This window comes from Dermacentor andersoni, chromosome 3 (assembly GCF_023375885.2).
Source record: "Dermacentor andersoni chromosome 3, qqDerAnde1_hic_scaffold, whole genome shotgun sequence".
In the NCBI taxonomy this organism is placed as follows: domain Eukaryota; kingdom Metazoa; phylum Arthropoda; class Arachnida; order Ixodida; family Ixodidae; genus Dermacentor; species Dermacentor andersoni.
The window spans coordinates 93,846,654-93,864,875 of NC_092816.1; the positions used below are offsets into that span (position 1 = coordinate 93,846,654).

An 18,222-nucleotide genomic window follows, 5' to 3' on the forward strand; every position below is an offset into this window, starting at 1 on the left:
CTGCGCTCACGAGCATTTTTTTCTCCGCTGAATGTAAGTCAATCGCGCGCTCTACTCTTTCAGCTACGCCTGGTTTCTCCGGCAGGATGCAGATCGGTTCCTCGATCTCTCGCGCAGGTTGAACGTGTGTCCTCTGGGAAGGTAAGACGAGCACTCCAAGCAACACACTCGTACATGTCTAGTCCGTGCCTTCGGCGCATTTTACGCAGCGTTTCAGGAATTCCGGGAATGTTGTGAGGAAGCTGATTTCTGGAAGCTTAGCGCCGCTGCATTAGTCGTGGGCAAAGCTTAGTCTTCCTTGAGTGGAAAGGGAGCCCTCATAGGGCGGCAACCAGTTTTGCGTGCGCACAGTCACACACGCTCATATATGTATTGTTGTGGTTGTGCGAGGAGCTCGAGGTAGACGTGGATGAGGACTTAACGGAAACAGAAATTGGTAAAACCATTCACAAAAGTGACAACGACGTTAAACTCAACGAAAATCTAGGTAACCGAATTCTAAGCAAAATACAGGGACAGGAAACAATTAGACAAGAACAGGAATAAATTAGGCAAAAACAGGAAGAAGCTAAGCATAAACTGAAAATAATTTCGCAGGAGAAATAACTAACAGAAGTAACGAGGCAGTATATTACAGTATTGGACAAAGAGATGCAAGGCTTGGAGCAGGCAATCGAACAAAGACAACAACGGCTTGATAAACCTGTAGGCTGGACGCAGAGAAAGAGGGCGGAAGTCGATAGCAGATTTTGGTCGAAAGCTGAAAAAAAAAAAAGGTGCAGTACCTGCGAGTTTAGCAGCACCTTCATAGGTGAACTCGAAGTGCTAGCAACTAACGATGCCTTAGTGGCAACAAAGGCCATTGAAGGCTGCAATGAGAGCGACGAGGTGCTGTGCCAACAGAGCACTGTATAGAGACAGTTAGGCCAGCTGCGACTGAATCGGCACAGTCACCATGTGTGCGCGTCACAGGTTATCGTTAACGAAGTACACAGTACTGATGACCACCCGGCAGGCACGAGCACCCATGTCGGGATGAAGTGCGAGTCAGACATGCGTGCCGCAGCGCAGTGGCAGCTGGACAATGAGGGCAGTTCGCAGGATTGCGAGCTGCGTAGCTCAAAGGAAGACAACTGCATTGTTGAGGGATCGGTGAAGCTGTCCGCCAGTCTAGTTAGCCAACAGAGGGATGATTTAGTTATGAATCATTCCGACTGTGCGGGTGAGAGAGCGATTGAGACCGACAAGTTGTGTGCGCCGATGCACAGTGTGAACGGGGCAATGCAGTAGAGGGCAGTTCGCAGGAGTGAGAGTTGCGCAGCTCGAGTAAAGACTGCTGCACTGTTCCAGAGTCTGTTGAGCTGTCCGCCAGTCGAGGCAAAGAGAGAGTTGATGCAAATGAAAATCTCTCAGACTGTGCGGGTATATATCAGTGCAGCGTTGAATCCCAGGACCCGGCAGTGAATATGTCAAACAATCTTAGTCCAACAAAGGTGGTGTCGTCACATCATATGCAGCGCCTTGGGGAATGTGCATAGTACGATAGTACCTGCTATCTTTTTTTTTTTTTGCTGAACGCCACACGAATGGATTAATTGCGACTAATTATTAATCGAAAACTTGGAGATAGAATTGTCCTGCTCAAGGCACTACTGATAATAAAATAACCTCCAGCGCTTGTCCAATGGGTGCCGCAGTACTACTGTTGGCCTGCTGATCGAGGGGGGAGTGGGGGGGGGGGGGGGGGGCGAGCCTTTCCTTAAGTATAAGAGAGGGGGCAGACCCCCCTCCCCTCCAGGTCCCTCGTGACTTTAAGCACTGCTTCCCCTCCCCCCCCATTCAGTGACGCCACTGCACGCAATTATTATCAGCCAATCTTGTCAGAAGATGTATAAACACACGCGCCACGCGTGGACTTCAGGCAGGTGCCAGTAGATGGCGCAGCGTGTCCGGGTCGGTAATGATTATCTTTAATGAAGGGATGAGTAATTGCGTGGTGTCAGTTCAAAAGCAAGTCATACCCATAGTCAAGCAATGTAAACACCTCGCCGTGTACACAAACGACGGAAAGACTTACTCTAGCACCCCCACCAAGATAATCTTAAATAAAGGGGAAGCGGAATGCAGGAATAATCAGACTAAAAATTCGCAAACGGCTTAAATTAAGGGATGAAGGCGGTAACACCTTCGAAGGAGACGACGCAATGTGACAGAGACGTCATTAGGCGTAACTCGGCAAGAAAGAGAGCGTATAGTCCAGGCTCAGACAGATCCAGCAACACAGAGACCTGAGAGATCAAAATTTAGCGTAGAAAGCTTTTACTAGAAAAAATCAGAAGTAAATGTTCCTAACAACACGGCCGCGGGACGCGATGACAACCTAGTACCGTGAAACAAACAGCTGGGTCCAATGAGCAAGGCACTGCTGACTAATGCCATAGAAGAAGCGATTAAAACGAAGAAAATTTAGTTTGTGTGGCGTCAAAGCAAGATAAACCTTTTTTATAATGGCAAAGGGGATAATGATAAAACGAGCTTGTACTGGCCAGTTACAGTAACATCGGTGATAGATATAATGGTAATGCAAATCCATAGAATTAGAGCTGTCGAAGTGGGTGGAAAGAACCGATATACTCGGGTAACTGCAGAATGGTTTCATATACGAGGCAGACGCTTAGAGGGTAATATATTTTTACTAACACAGTGCACATAAATTTCAATAGCTCAGAATAGACTTTCATGGGCAGCATTTCTAGATATTTAGGGAGCCTACGACAACATAGACTGGGAATTGCTATGTGATATTCTCAAACAAGATCTAGGGCATATATAGATGACAATTTCGTGGAGCTGATAGGGACAACCGAGTACATATCGCACGGAAAGGCCGCAAATGCAATCAATTTGCGGAAGTTCACAGAGGACTGAAGCAAGGATGTGTTCTGTCTGCATTGTTGTTAACGCTTTATGTCAAGGGCATAGAGGCGTGCGTCTCTTAGGCCATCCACGAATTTGTCACGAACGAGACGCTCTTTGACTTGAGGAGCCTGGTAGTCGCAACGCTTGACCAGTCTCCATAATTCGGCGTAATAAGCAACGACGCCTTCACCCTGTTCCTGAGTAAAACCGAGAACATTCGCGAACTTCGTTTGTTTGATGTACTAAGCGCTCGATGAAACGTTTCACGACAGTCACGCAGAACCGCAGTTGATCCATGGAAACGAAAAGGTTTCAAAAAGGGGACGACTTCCAGGTCTCATACAATATAGAAGTGAGTGCATGCACTTGCATTTCTGCAAAAGTGTGGCAAACTCCAGAGACGGCTGCGTAATTTTCGTAACGGGTTTTCCACGTCGGCCAGGACGCTACGTTAATGAAGTCGCACACGTCGGATTGCCGTAGGGAGATGCCGAGCCACTTCAGATAGGACGCATGTTGCTTGTTGGCACCTTGATTCGCATTCGGTAGACGAAAGCAAACGAAGGAGTTTAACCGGCCACTGGGGACACCATGTCAAATGCTGGATTTCGAATATTTATTTACGTATTTATTTATTTATTTATTTATTTATTTATTTATTTATTTATTTATTTATTTATTTATTTATTTAAACATACTGTTAACCCTCATGTGCGGGTCATTACACCGAGGGAATACATCACAAATACAAAACTGATATGGAAGGAACTTTGACGTATCATAAAACTTCAACAAAACATCATCGAAAATATCAAGATCATCGAACAAGTGGCATAGAATGATTCACAGGAATGCAGAACACCAAGAAAACATTCAGTTAATTTCAAGGAACACTATCAAGAAGAGTTTCAAACGCTTTTACATCAGTACATTCAGCAATATGTGCAGGTAGGCCATTCCATCTTTCGATGACGTCAGAAAAAAACGAATAACGAAAGACGTTTGTGCGGGTGGCATAACGACGGATGGTTGCACCACGATTTATTCTCTTGCTAAGTCTACCAGGTGCACGTATGTACCTGTTATTATCAATCTTTATATGACCCTGGAGAATCTGAAATAATTTTATCCTGTTCTTCTGTCGCCTAATTTCTAATAATTCCAAATTACATAAACTTAGCATTTCGGCAACCGAGTCTGTCTTTTTGTACCTAGAACATATAAAGCGGACTGCAAGTCTTTGAATTCTTTCCAGTTTAGCGTTTAGACCTTTCTGATGGGGACTCCAAACTACGGCAGCGTATTCTAGAACAGGTCGAATAAAAGTTTTGTATGCCATTAGCTTGACGTCCTTGGTTGCATTTCGTAGCTTTACTCGAAGAAAACACAGCTTTTTGTACGATGCAGAGCACACATTTTCAATATGGCTGCGCCAGTTTAGGTCATCAGCAATCAATACACCAAGATATCTGAAACTAGACACATTTGTCAAAATAACATTTCCAATGCGACAATGGAAGGAAACAACGTTTTCCTTTCGGGTAATGTGCGCGAAGGTGGTTTTGGCATAATTAATTTCCATGTCCCACTTCCGTTACCAAGTATGAAGACCTCCGAGACACTGATTAAGTTTTACCTGAACGTTTTTACAGGTAACTGGTGCATAAAGTAAGCAGTGATCTGCGAAAGCTTCAACACCACTGGCGGCTGAACAACTGTAACTACATCATTTATATAAAGCAAAAACAATAATGGGCCTAGCACCGACCCCTGTGGTACCCCAGAAAATACCTCCAAAAATCCTGACACACAATTACCAACGCGTACAACTTGCCTCCGACCTGCTAAATATGCTTCAATCCACTTTAAGATATCATTATTGAGGCCTACTTGGCGGAGTTTGAAAAGCAGTTTATTATGCGACACATTATCAAACGCTTTTCTAAAATCAACGCAAATCACATCAATATGTTGGCGTTTGTCTAAAGCCACTGAAAAATCGTGAACCGTTTCGATTAGTTGGGTAACCGTTGAGAGGCCCTGTCTAAAACCATGCTGATTTACATAAAGTCACTTATTTGTTTCCAGAAAATGAATGTGTTTTGCTATTACGTGCTCCATGAGTTTGCAACATACAGATGTCGGGGATACAGGGCAATAGTTGTTTGGAAGCAGGCGATTTCCACTTTTGAACACCGGAATAGCAGCAGCGCAGCGCCAATCTTGTGGAAGGGAATGAGTCCGTAAAGAGTGTTCAAAAATAATTTCTAAATAAAAAGATATCCACTCGGCATATCGCTTCAGAAATACCGTCGGTATCCCGTCGGCGCCACTGGCCTTCTTTGAATCCAAGTTTAGCAGTTGATGAAACACGCCCTCCTGGCGAAACGAAAGAGGCTCCTTAGGAAAAGCGCAGGAGTAGTTTACGTCATCTGTGACGTGATTATCTGTATCTCTGTGAAACACCAATTGAAAGAACTCATTGAAACCATCTGCTATGTGTTGCGTGTCTGTAACAAGGTCACCTTCTATTGTTATCTGCTCTATTTGCTTTCTGTGCTCCCAAAAAACGCCAAAATTTGTGTGGTGCACTTTTAATGAAGTTCCCGAGAGTCTCATTGAAGAACTTTCTTTTTGATTCTGATAATGGTGTTTTAAGGATGCTCCGCACTTGTGATAGTTCGTGTAACTTCTTTGGCTTCATAGCCTTTTTATTTTACGTTTCATGAGAACAATGTAGCGAGTTATCCATGGATTTTCCTGTTTTATTTTTTCGTAACGACTTGGTATAAATCTGTTGGCGCAAGTTGTAATAATGTATTTCAATCGCCGCCACAATTCCTCGACTGACTCCGACTGGGAGGCAATTTCAAATTCGTCAAATGATTGTTCTAAGTAGTCCAGAACCGAATTATCATCTGCTCGTTCATAATCTTTAATCGACACTCGTTCTGTACGCCCTAAGTCGGCAGAATGATTGCACGACGAGGGAAGTATGCCTACTGAAACCATCTTATGGTCAGATATACCATCCAGAATTGACAAGCCATAAGCTCTGACATTACTGGACAGAAAAACCAAATCCAGTATTGATCGGGATGCGGGTGTCACCCTTGTGTATCCGCTAACAATTTGTCTTGATTCATGAAAAAAGGCAATTTCCACTAATTTATTTGCACTCACTGTCTCTGTGTGGTTACTTGACAGAGCCTCCCCATCAATGTGTCCTAAGTTAAAATCGCCAGCCAATATTAGTCGAGTGCTTCTGTTTACATGAGTGCAAAGAAATTCGTTGAGGACATCTAAAAATTCAGGTGGAGTGGCTGGTGGCCTGTAAACTACTCCAACAAGGTACGCAATGTTCCCAAAAATTAGTTTACACCACACTGACTCTGACATATTGCTTTCTACCATTATGGCCCGACAACAATCCTTAACAATAATGGCGACGCCCCCACCTCTTGCATCTCTGTCCCATCTAAACATGTTATACCCTGGCGGTGCAATACAATCGCTTGGTATCCAGGTGCTTAACCAGGTTTCGGTTATTAACACCACATGAGGGTTCGCCGACAGTAATATATATTTGAGATCAGTAATTTTATTAATAATGCTACGAGAGTTCAAGAGAATCAAGCGTAGTTATGCTTCAGGTGGCTTATTCCGAGTCGAATGCATGTTTTGCGCTATGTCGGTTTCAGAACGTCTGCTTCGATGGCTTTTATCTCGGCGAGTCTGATATGGGCACCGCTCATTTCGAGCTGTGTCCCATATGTATACTTGCTCATCTATCTTAATCTTGTCACCGAGGAGGGTTGCCTGTTTTGCCATTCGCCCTGTCCGCAGCAGCACTTTCCCACAATTTTTTGCGAACTACTACAGTTTCATGCGCATAATAATCGCTGATGCTTACAGAGCTCCCTTTCAGTTTTTTGCAATTCTGCATCACGCTATCCTTCTCCCTGCCGTCAAGAAATTTCATTATTATGGGTCGACATTTTGTTGGGTGTTTCTTTCCGATGCGATGAATTCTTTCTATTGACTTTACTTGAACGTCCAACTGCTTTCCAAATATGTCATTCACAACAGCTTTCTTCAGGTCAGCCTCAGATTCCTTGCTCCGCTCCTGAACACCAAAAACTAGAAGGTTGTTGCGCCTGCTTCTATTTTCTAACTCTGTTAGTCGTTCAGCCTGGTACCTTACAGTCTTTTCAAGAGAAGCAATCTTAACTTTCATTTCCTGGACCACGTCAAGAATATCGGTTAGTCGGTCTGTTTTAAGGTTTAGTGCTGAGGTTTCCTCTGTAATAGCATTTAGCCTGCTGTCCCATTTAGCCTGGTTGTCCAAAATTGTCTGTAACATTTGCTTTATTGGAGGGCCAGGATTCTCCTCTACATCTCCCGATGTCAACAACAACAGCATCATAGGCCAAACATCAATTAGTACAGCACAACACCGCCGAGGGCACGGCAGAACCAACAAAAACCTATCGTCGCTGCGGTATGAAGCAGTATGATTCCCAGAACTAACCTGGAAAAGTAACAGTAGCCGTTCATTCATACTGTCCGCCAGATAGTTGCCGTGCCCTATGATGTGGTCGATGTCGTGCTGCTCCTCTTGTATTCTTCTTGCCGATGACGTCACCGTCGACGGCCTTCGTTCCGCCAAATAATGTGGCCATCGCCTCGTCGCCGGTACGATGAAGCAAGATTTTGCCGTGCGTTTCATGAGTGCTGCTTGCCGTTGCTGCCGTAATCCAAAACCAGGGCATTATCTGGAAAAGTCTGGAAAACTATCGAGGCGGTAGCGTTACAGCGTATCGAGATGGGCCGCAGAGACGCGCTCTGGCCGGAAGACACGCCTGCACACTCTGCCGTCGCAATTGCAAGTGACGTTTAATCACTGGAGGGAACGCAGGTGTCGCCCCCACATAGCTAGGGAAGCACAGGTGGTGACCAATACGCTTGCGGTAAAGATTGCCAAGACGAAGAAGAAAGAAGCTCGCGAACGCTGATCGACTGGCCCGAACAGATTTTGCCTGGACTAGTTAAGGAGGCCGTTCTCCCACTGCGGGCGCTGCTCTTGCTGAAGCCAGCCTTTAACCACACTTCCTGTCAGCCCTAACGCTGGCGACATAGGCGCGGACACTGCGGGAGCGAGTGCTGACGGAGGACTGAGGCCGAAAAAGTGCGCCGAGCTGTTGCCGCCATGGCGCAGGAGGAGGATCCGCCCAAGACGATCTGGGCGAAGCGGAAGGCGGCAGCTGCCAACGATGGCGGCAGTCCATATCAGGACCCCACCACCGTCAAGCGGCCGCGCGGAAGACCTGCCAATAAGGACCCGTCACCACCAGCGACGAGGTCCCGGTCTGTGAAGACGCCAACGCCGAACGCCATCGCCACCACAGCTTCTGCCAAGGTGAGAAAGGCTTCAGGTGAACCGGCACCAGACGCCGATGTTAACGTTCCATCCACCAGCAAGGGACTTTCACGGGATGCGCAGAGGGTGAGCCGCAAGACGCGATCACGGAGCTCCTCCCCGAGCGAGGGCAACTCTGCCGCCGTGACGCAGGAGGATGATCGAGACAAGAAGGAAGCGGTTCCGCCCAAGACCACCCAGGTGAAGCGGAAGCCTGGAGCTGCCAACGATGGCGGCAGTCTATATCAGGAGACCACCACCGTCAACCGGCCGCGTGGAAGACCTGCTAATAAGGTCCCGTCACCAATAGCGACGACGTCCCGGTCTGTGAAGCCGGCAACGCCGAAAGCCATCGCCACCACGGCTTCTGCCAAGGTGAGAAAGGCTTCAGGTGAACCGGCACCAGACGCCGACGTGAACGTTCCGTCCACCAGCAAGGGACTTTCACGGAAGGCGCAGAAGGCGAACCGCAAGACGCGATCACGGAGCTCCTCCCCAAGCGCTGCCAGCTCTACCACCGTGAGGCAGGAGGAGGATAGAGCCAAGAAAGCGGCCCCGCCCAAGACGACCCTGGCGAAGCGGAAGCCTGCTGCTGCCGACGATGGGTGCACTCAACCTCCGGAGACCACCACCGTCAAGCGGCCGCGCGGAAAACCTGCCCATAAGGACCCGTCACCACCAGCGACGAGGCCCCGGTCTGTGAACACGCCAACGCCGGAAGCCATCGCCACCACGGCTTTTGCTAAGCTGAGACAGGCTTCAGGTGAACCGGCACCAGACGCCGATGTGAACGTTCCGTTCACCAGCAAGGGTCTTTCACGGAAGGCGAACCGCAAGACGCGATCACGGAGCTCCTCCCCAAGCGCTGGCAGCTCTACCACCGTGAGGCAGGAGGATGATAGAGCCAAGAAGAAAGCAGCCCCGCCCGAGACGACCCTGGCGAAGCGGAAGCCTGCTGCTGCCGACGATAGGTGCACTCAATCTCTGGAGACCACCACCGTCAAGCGGCCGCGTGGAAGACCTGCCAATAAGGACCCGTCACCATCAGCGACGAGGTCCAGGTCTGTGAAGCCTGCAACACCGAAAGCCATCGCCACCACGGCTTCTGCTAAGCTGAGAAAGGCTTCAGGTGAACCGGCACCAGACGCCGATGTGAACGTTCCGTCCACCAGCAAGGGACGTACACTGAAGGTGCAGAGGGTGAGCCGCAACACGCGATCACGGAGCTCTTCCCCGAGCGATGGCACCTCTGCCGCCGTGACGCAGGAGGATGATCGAGCCAAGAAGGAATCGGCCCCGCCCACGACCACCAGGGTGAAGCGGAAGCCGGCTGCTGCCGGCTATGGCGGTACTCCATCTCAGGAGCCCACCACTCTTAAGCGGCCGCGTGGAAGACCTGCCAATAAGGACCCGTCACCACCAGCGACGAAGTCCCGGTCTGCGAAGCCGGCAACGCCGAAAGCCATCGCCACCACAGCCTCGGCCACAGCTTCTGCCACAGTATGCATAAAGCTTTCCTTCGATGGCTTGATAAAGGAAGAATCCTTTGCCGATTTCAATCATGCCAGTGTCACAATCTTCTTGGCTTTCCTCATGCTTCAAAAACTCGCATTTTCTCCATTTTGGCATGCAGACGGTCCTCGGCCTGGAACTCAACAGATTTTTCAAAAGCCTGTAGTGCTCCACGGACATTCGCTTCCTTCAGCAGCTTCTTGCCTTCCGACTTGTGAAGCTTGAAAAGCGAGTGCTTTCTTTCCGTGTCTGTTTCGCCAGCCGAAGCCATGATTTAGCTGTGCACGGTGGCAATGTCAGCGAGATTTTGCTGCACAAGCTTTGGCCTGCATATCTTCTACTGCAAGCGTTTTCAGTCTAGCACAAAAGGGTTCAGCAATTCACACCAAACGCCACACGGGCAATGATTAACCGACACCAGACGCCAACGGGTACGTTCCGTCTACGTGCAAGGGACTTTCACGGAAGGCACAGAGTGCGCCGAAAGACGCGATCCCGGAGCTCGATCGTCCCCGAGCGATTCCAACTCTTCCGCTACCAAGGCTGCTACGCGTTGATAGCGCTCGTGAAGTCACCCCCTTGGCTGCAGCAGTCACCATGCCAAGAGGGGAAGGAGCCGTGGCTGATCAAGGCACTCGTCCCGCAGCGGCCGCGGTGACAAGCGCACAGGCAGATGCCGCGGGAAGTACACCACCTAGTTGGAGAGCAGCCACCGAAGAAACGGGACGAAGCAAGAGCCGACGCCGCCGCTCCAAGAGCAGCACGTCTGCTGCGAGCACGAGCGTCAAGGGTGGCAAAAAATAAAAAATAAAATATAGAAAAGGCGCCGCCGCGCCGGTAGTAGTGATTCGTCGTCGAGCATAGAGGTAGGCGAGTCAAATCGAAGACGATGACAAGTATTTGCTGTTGCAGAAATGCCTTCCCCTTCTGTTGCCAATTTGAAATTTAAATGTAATATATAAAGGTTTTCTTGATTGATTGACTTGTTGATTGAAATATATGATCTACAACCACGATATTTGTGCCCCAAAATGTGCCCAAAAAGTTGCTCCGGCCGTCCCAACCTTTGCAGAATGCTTTTGAATATGGAACTGCCCACCGGACATACGGTGGTTGAACGATTCCACACTTACGGTGTGTTCCAATTCTGGCCAGCATAGAAGATTTAGATAATAGACAGTATTAGTACTGCACCATGACGATACGTACGCAGCACGCAAGTGCTTTGCGGAACGTAGGAGCGCGTGTCGCGTTAGGGCTTTTAGTACTGCGAAATGCCTACGTACGTAAGCGGGCGAGCGTTAAACGCCGGGCGCGTCGGAGCGCAATGGCCGCGTCCGCCAGTACGTCGAACCGTCGGTCGAACTAGACGCTGTTGACCTCGCTAACGGGATGTAACGTGTGGGCGCGTTCCCACTTTGTCGAACTATATTTAGGCCTTTAAGAGACTACTTTTAACACGAATGAAATACACGAATCATATCGAGAAAGATAAAAACCGAGTACTTAATTCTGAGGCTGGCACGGTCATTTGCGACGAACTGCGCCGAAAGCAGGTCGAGCCTTTCGCGCAAACAGCACGCACTGAACACTTTCTCAGAAACAAAGTTCCTATTTTTGCTATGCATTCCCACCGTGCAGGTTCCGGGAACGGCTTCTGCGCGTTCACTGCCCGCAGCACAGCCAAATCGTAGGCCATTGAAAGGTACAGCCTTCCGCTGGTCGCCTTTGACGCAGCCACATTGGGAAACGCTTTTGTCCCGCACTCTCCCGAACAAACGAGGACCACCAGATAAGCACGAAAGGCTCCCTACGCACGCACGCAACAACCGGATGCGTGCGTACGCAGCGGCCGCGTACGCATCACCTACCATTCGTGTTGCGTTCTGCACATGCGCACTTTGCCGAACGTAGCGATCTTACGTACGCAAATCGGTTGCGTACGCTACGCACACAGTACTAAACTGTCTAATATGCTCTGGCGGCGCCTCGCGTTACGGGATGACGAAGATGCTACGTCGTCCAAGTGGGAGGCTGCCCTACGCAGTCCCGATTTTGAATCCCAACTATGGGCAGCCCAACGGGCCCGCGATGTGGCGGAGAGGCTAGGCCTTTCTGTTCCGACGTGGGAGCAGTCCCACGTCCCGATGGACCTTATCAAAGTTTTTCCATCCATCTATAGGAGACAGTCGACGTAGACAGACTAGGAGACAACCGAGAAAGCTTCGACGCCATGTAATGGAACGCGCTTCTGGAAGACGCACGGAAGACGCTTCTGTGACATGACGCCACCTCGCGGCGACAAGAAAAAGTTGACAAAAGCACGCATTCCTGTATTTTAGGTATTTGCGCCTGCAAACCATGAACAAAATTTGCAGTTCTCGTTCCTAGTTCTTGTCCAGATATCTTGTCCAGACATCAGCACGGTGTCACGCGTGCACAGGTAAACATGAACACAAATCGCTCGATGACAGCGGGAACTGTCTGTGAAAATGCTGGAGTTATGAATCGCGGCAGCAGCCGCGAGCCAATTGACTTCCGTCCAGCTGTCACTTCAACGCGTACGAAACGTCGAAAGCACAGCGGATACAAAGCTACCAGTCTGCAAACATCTCAGATCTCTTTGAAGATGAAGCCCGCGCGAGCGCGCACTTTAGCCATGTCGCAGACCGCATACAAGATACACGAGCGCCGGCAACGCGTCCCTCCGGCGTCCGCCAAAGGCGTCTACTACGGCGTCTGCGATTCGCGTGCCCAACGCCGTAGCAGACGCCGCCGTTGTCTCCACTCTGTACGGAGCGGCGGGCGAGGAGAACATTAAGGCATCGCAGCCCTTGAGGAAGGTATTTTCGTTATTCTATGATCGTAGCAGCCGCCGGAGAAGAACTCCCCTCCTCCCTCGCCTCACCTCCATGCCTCGCGCGCCACCGGGGAGGGCACGCATCAGGGCCGCATTCCTCGCTCGCGCACGCGAGATTGAACCGCATTCGACGGATCACCCTGGCACGCTTTCAATGATACGGAACCTCACGGCAACGCCGACGGTGACAGCGACGGCAGAAATACGCCTGGAGTGTCCATATAATTGTTATCGCCATAAAACACGATGTAGCTTACATTAAGTGCGTAGAATCACGTGTCTACGTTGTGCGCAGACAGCCTTCCTGTCGGCTTTCCAAGTGCCCTTGTCAGCCGCCATCTTGGTTGGACAGGAAAGTAGGCTGACTCGTTTTTGTCTTCGATGCTGTCTTCGATGCTGTCTTCGCGAAGCTGTCTACTTTCACGTCTCCGTGAGAATCGGAATGATACTTAAGATGGCCGCTGTGCGCTTAGCCGTCTACGGCGAGTATTGAAACATGCCCTTCGCCTAACACGACGAAGATCGAGAAATTGTAGGCGCAGTGATTAGGGCATTGAAGAAATTGTGGTTTTCGCGATTGGAAAACAATCCAAAAAAGAAAACGTGCGCAGCTTGCACTAATGGTGCAAGGCTGGAGTCAACATTGGAGCTTGTGATCACCTAGCTTTTACATGGCTTTCCTAAGTTGCTTGTAGGTTTTCCGAGGTTATGCTAAGTTTTGCTAAGTTGTTGGTAGGCTTGGCTAAGTCGTTTCTAGGTTTTGTTAGATTATGGTAGGCTTGGCTAAGTTCTTTCTAGGTTTAGCGAGGTTATGCTATAGGTTTTTCTAAATTGTTGTCTCGACGCGCTTCACGTTGGAAGTTTTCTAGCAGTCGCAGGCCGGGATCGCTTTCTCGGCGACGTCGAGTGTTCAGGCGCCGACTCTAGCATTCCCTGGACTGAAACTCGGGATCCCCGACTCGGCATCGCCTCTTTTCAGCCGCAGCTTCGGCGTGGTGTTCCGGATCAGCTCAGCGGCGACGCATCGCTTCTCGCTTGGCAGCAGGGCGCTCTTCCTGGTAAGCCGCTTCTTCTTCGGGCGTCCGTACTTTCTTCGGTCTTTCCATGGCAGCAGCACGTATACGCACGGAGTAGAGGAGGCGATAGGTGTGTCGCCGCGGCAGCTGTTCCGAGCTTTTACTCGCTGTGACATCACGACTCCGCCCTACGCGCGTGGGGTGCGAGGAGATTACGTGGCTCGGTGCTCTCGCAGGTGATTGCTAGGCAACGCGAGGCGGCGCACAGCTGGGCTGAGTTTCTGGTAACGCTCCACGGCGGAACTAAAAGCTTAAACAGCTCCACTGTTAAAAGTTCCACAGTGTGTTACAGTCTTGTAACACGTAAAGGCGAAAGCCTACTGCGCATTTGGTAGTTCATTACGTTATATGATCGGAGGGGTCAGACTTCTTGAAAGACATAACGAGACGGAGGCTATATTCCGAGGGTGGATGCTATACGGATTCTCGGCATGATGGTAGAATCGAGTGGTTCAAACAGCCAGACAGTGCTGCGACTCACTAAGAAGACGGACAATGCCATCAGACTAATCAGAAGGGCGGCCAACCGGCAGCAAGGACTCGGAGAAGATAACCTCGTGAGATTGGTACGTGCGTTCGTAATGTGTCATTTCACTTACGTCGCGGCCATGCGCAACTGGCAAAGATCGGAGCGCGATAAGCTCAACGCATTAATAAGGAAAGAGAGGAATACAGGAAGGCAGGGATGTTAACCAGTCAATATTCTGGTTGGCTACCCTACACTGGGGGATGGCAGAAGGGGAAGAGAAAGAAGGGAGAAAGAAGGTGTAAATACGTGTACGGACAGCTAGCACTTGAGTTAAAGCCGCTCGCGCAAACCAGAAGTTCTAAGAAAACACAAAAGTGCCTTCACTGCCTTCTGAGCCGATGATCGATCGGGATGGTGCTCTAGTATTGTCTGTTCACTCAGAGGACGATCATCTAGTTTCCTCAATGTGTTGGACAAAGATTATCTTTGTGCTTGAAATTGAGGACAACGGCACAATAAGTGGTCAATGTTCTCCTCACATCCGCAAACATCACATGCAGGACTATCAGTCATTCCAATTAGTGCTGAGTAGGCATTCGTGAAGGCAACTCTAAGCCATAACCGACACAGAAGAGACGCTTCACGCCGGTGCAGACCGGCTGGAGGTCTGAGTTGAAGTGATGGGTTTAGTCTATGCAGTCTTGTGCGCCTTGTATGTACGGTATTCCACTCTGCTAAGGAGATCGTGCGTGCTAGAATGCCAAGTTGTCTCGCGGCGTCGGTCCTTGAGAGAGGAATGGGGACGCAGCGGTCTTCTTGGTTTGACGTCCGAGCTGCCTTATCGGTGTCATCATTTCCAATGATACCGCAATGACCTGGTATCCACTGAAAAGAGATATCATGGCCTTTTTCTCTTAAGTGATGGACAAGTTCCGCGATTTCGCACGTGAGCTGATCGTGAGTTCCATGTCGGAGAAACGACTGCACACATTGCAAGGCCGGCCTTGAATCGCAGAAGACTGCCCATTTTCTAGGACTTTCAATTAATCAGGAAGGCAATCAAGAGAGCTCTCGGCCTCCCGATATACACTCACACGGAACGCTTACTTCAACTTGGCATGCATAACACGCTAGAGGAAATAGCGGGAGCACAGGAGAGGCCCCAGTTCGTCAGGCTATCTACCACACAAGCTGGAAGACACATCTTACAGGAGCTGGGCGTTCCCCCCACAGTAATCAAAACAAAGTTCTGTAGCATCCCTCGAGAGCAGCGGGACCGCATCACTGTCGCCCCGATCCCACGAAACGTCCATCCAGAACACAACGTGGGAAGACGTCGGGCGCGAGCGAAGGCTCTCTTGGAAAAGGCTCGTGAACGGGCTTCGGAGAACAGTTTCATAGACGCAGCGCGCTACGCCGACGGACATGCCTTCGCTGTACTTAGCGTAGATCATGAAAGGCAAATAACGAACGCAATCTCGATTCGGACGACGTCCTCTGAGATCGCAGAGCAGGCTGCAATAGCGATGGCCTTATTGGACGACAAGAGGACATCAATCTACAGTGACTCGATATCAGCTGTTAGGGAATTTGCCAAAGGAACCATATCCGAGCTGGCCCTAGGGATACTAGGAAGCAAGGAGATCAAGCCACACACATTGATCTGGTTGCCAGCCCACATGGGACAGATCGAGGGTGCCCCGCCCAACCTCAATGAGTCGGCACATGGAGCTGCGCGAGGGATCATCAACCGCGTAGCTACAGGGCAGCGTGACGCCGGGGGTACTGACGATTGGGACTCTCCTTCCTCGTGCACCAAAATTACTAAGCACTTTTACTTGGCTCGGAGGATCTACCCCCTCCCACAGTGCAAACTCAGTAGACCTCAGGCTTTGACACTAAGGCTTCTACAGACGGCGTCATACCCAAACCCCCTACTTCTACACAAGACGTACCCCGAAATTCAGAAAACAAATGCATGTGCACTATGCAATGACTTAGCGAACTTACCTCACATGCTCTGGCGCTGTCCCGCGTTAGGCGGCGATGAAAGAAACAATTCTTCACGCTGGGATGCGGTGCTACACAGCCCCAACCTCGAAGAACAGTTATGGGCTGTCCAACGGGCCCCCAAAGCGGCGGAGACGCTCGGCCTCTCTCTCCCGACGTGGAAGCGGCCCGCTGCGCGCTAGTGCGCGCCCTAAAGGACCCTGATAAAGTTTTTCATCCATCCATCCATAACTAGCCGCAGTATGAAGTAAACGTGACCGTCTCGCATCATCGCGTTGCTGCTTTTGCAGTTCGGCTTATTCGGCTTGTTTTCAACGCTTGGATAAGGCTTCGCGCACTCGTTTATAGGGGTCAGACTCGCGCCAACGACGTTTCTCTTCGGCCTTACGTTGCATCCTCTCAGAGGAAAGCAGCACTCGCAGTCGAACGCCTTGCTCCCGCCGCTTCGCATGTCGTACTTCGTTTCTAGTTTGATGCGCATCCTCGGTCGCAGAGTACTTCTGATGGGGGCATGCAATGCCTTATTGATGTTTGGATGCTTGTTTTTAGCTTGTCTTTTTATTGAAAAATACGCTGCTCTGTACGTTGCATGGGTGCTTTCAAAGAATGTATGCACTGTTCGCTTTAATTTTCTGAGCCCTTGTCGCCTCTTGCTTAAGGGTGTATGATTCATTGCATTTTTGATGCCTTACGGAAGTAATAAGCATTGCTTAAGGGGATACGAAACATTGTATCTTTGGTTTCTTACGGAGGTATCAGCCATTGCTGATGATGATATTTTTGTACCACTCGACTAGACGCCGCGTTCTTACAGTGAAGCTGTATAGACGTCAGACTCGAGTTTTGCAAGACGCGTAGCGCCACTTGCCGGTGCGAAAAGACAGTAATTGAGTAGTGCAAAGCCCGACTCCCTTGCTAAGTTGCCTATGCAGCTAGCGACTGCGAAACAACGATTTAACTAGATTTTGGTCCACATTGCGAGTGTTTTGCGCATTTAACACCCAGGCAGAGAGCTATGAATTTCTCCGCTAGTCGGACGCGCCGTCGAATAGGTGTTCTGTGGCCGAACTGCCAAGCGCTTGCTGGCTGATGGAGGAAACGGCAGCAACCTCGATAGCTCCGCGCGCTACTAAGAAACACCGCAATCGATGCTACTGTTGTGTTGTAAATTGCCATGAAAGTGAATTAATTTCTTTTAATTATGGGGTTTTACGCGCCGAAACAACTTTCTGATTATGAGGCACGCTCTGGTGGAGGACTCCGGAAATTTCGACCACTTGGGGTTCTTTAACGTGCACTTAAATCTAAGTACACGGGTGTTTTCGCATTTCGCCTTCACCGATATGCGGCCGCCGTGGCCGGGATTCGATCCCGCGACCCCGTGCTCAGCAGCCTAACACCATAGCCACTGAGCAACCACGGCGGGTCATGAAACTGAAGGACGGAATAACAACGTTCAGTTTCACCGATTTCCATCGCGGTAGTATGATGGGGAAAGGCGAGAGTGCTGGATGGGGGCCGTTCAACGTGTTGGGTAATCGAATTACTTGCATTCCCTACAACACAGCGGCTCGCATGAGAAAGTGCGATAATGTTCTGCTGTAATTGTGCTGCGTAGCCCTGACAGAGGACCGCGGCAACCAAGCGAAAACTCAAAAATCTGCATCCACCACTTCGATGGCAACAGAAAAAACAACGTTGCGAACCATCCTGTGTATGTGCCATCGATATTTTCACCTGTTAACAGACGTCCGCCTCCGCTTGACTCAACAAGGGGAGCGGAGAGATTTGGCTGGTCAGTTTAACCAAACATTTTCGTTCGTTTATGAATTCAAAATCCTGTTCTAGAGCATCGTTGTATCGCGAGCTCATTTCTAGTCTCGGTATTTTGTATGTCCTGCGCCGATACAACAAATACGTTTCGCAGTGTGGTGAGCCTGCTCGACTGCGTCTTTCA

The 18,222-nt window shown here is 49.8% G+C and overlaps 1 protein-coding gene across 2 annotated transcripts in view; it reads left to right on the plus strand.

The window, feature by feature from the left end:
* The window catches only part of Argl (Argininosuccinate lyase), a 77,653-nt gene that overhangs the window by 20,992 nt on the left and 38,439 nt on the right, over positions 1 to 18,222 (plus strand). For both annotated transcript variants that reach the window (XM_050189266.2, XM_055076555.1), the window contains one exon: positions 64 to 141. In XM_050189266.2, coding sequence (XP_050045223.1) covers positions 64 to 141 — 78 coding nt within the window. The remainder of the gene's footprint in view (positions 1 to 63; positions 142 to 18,222) is intronic.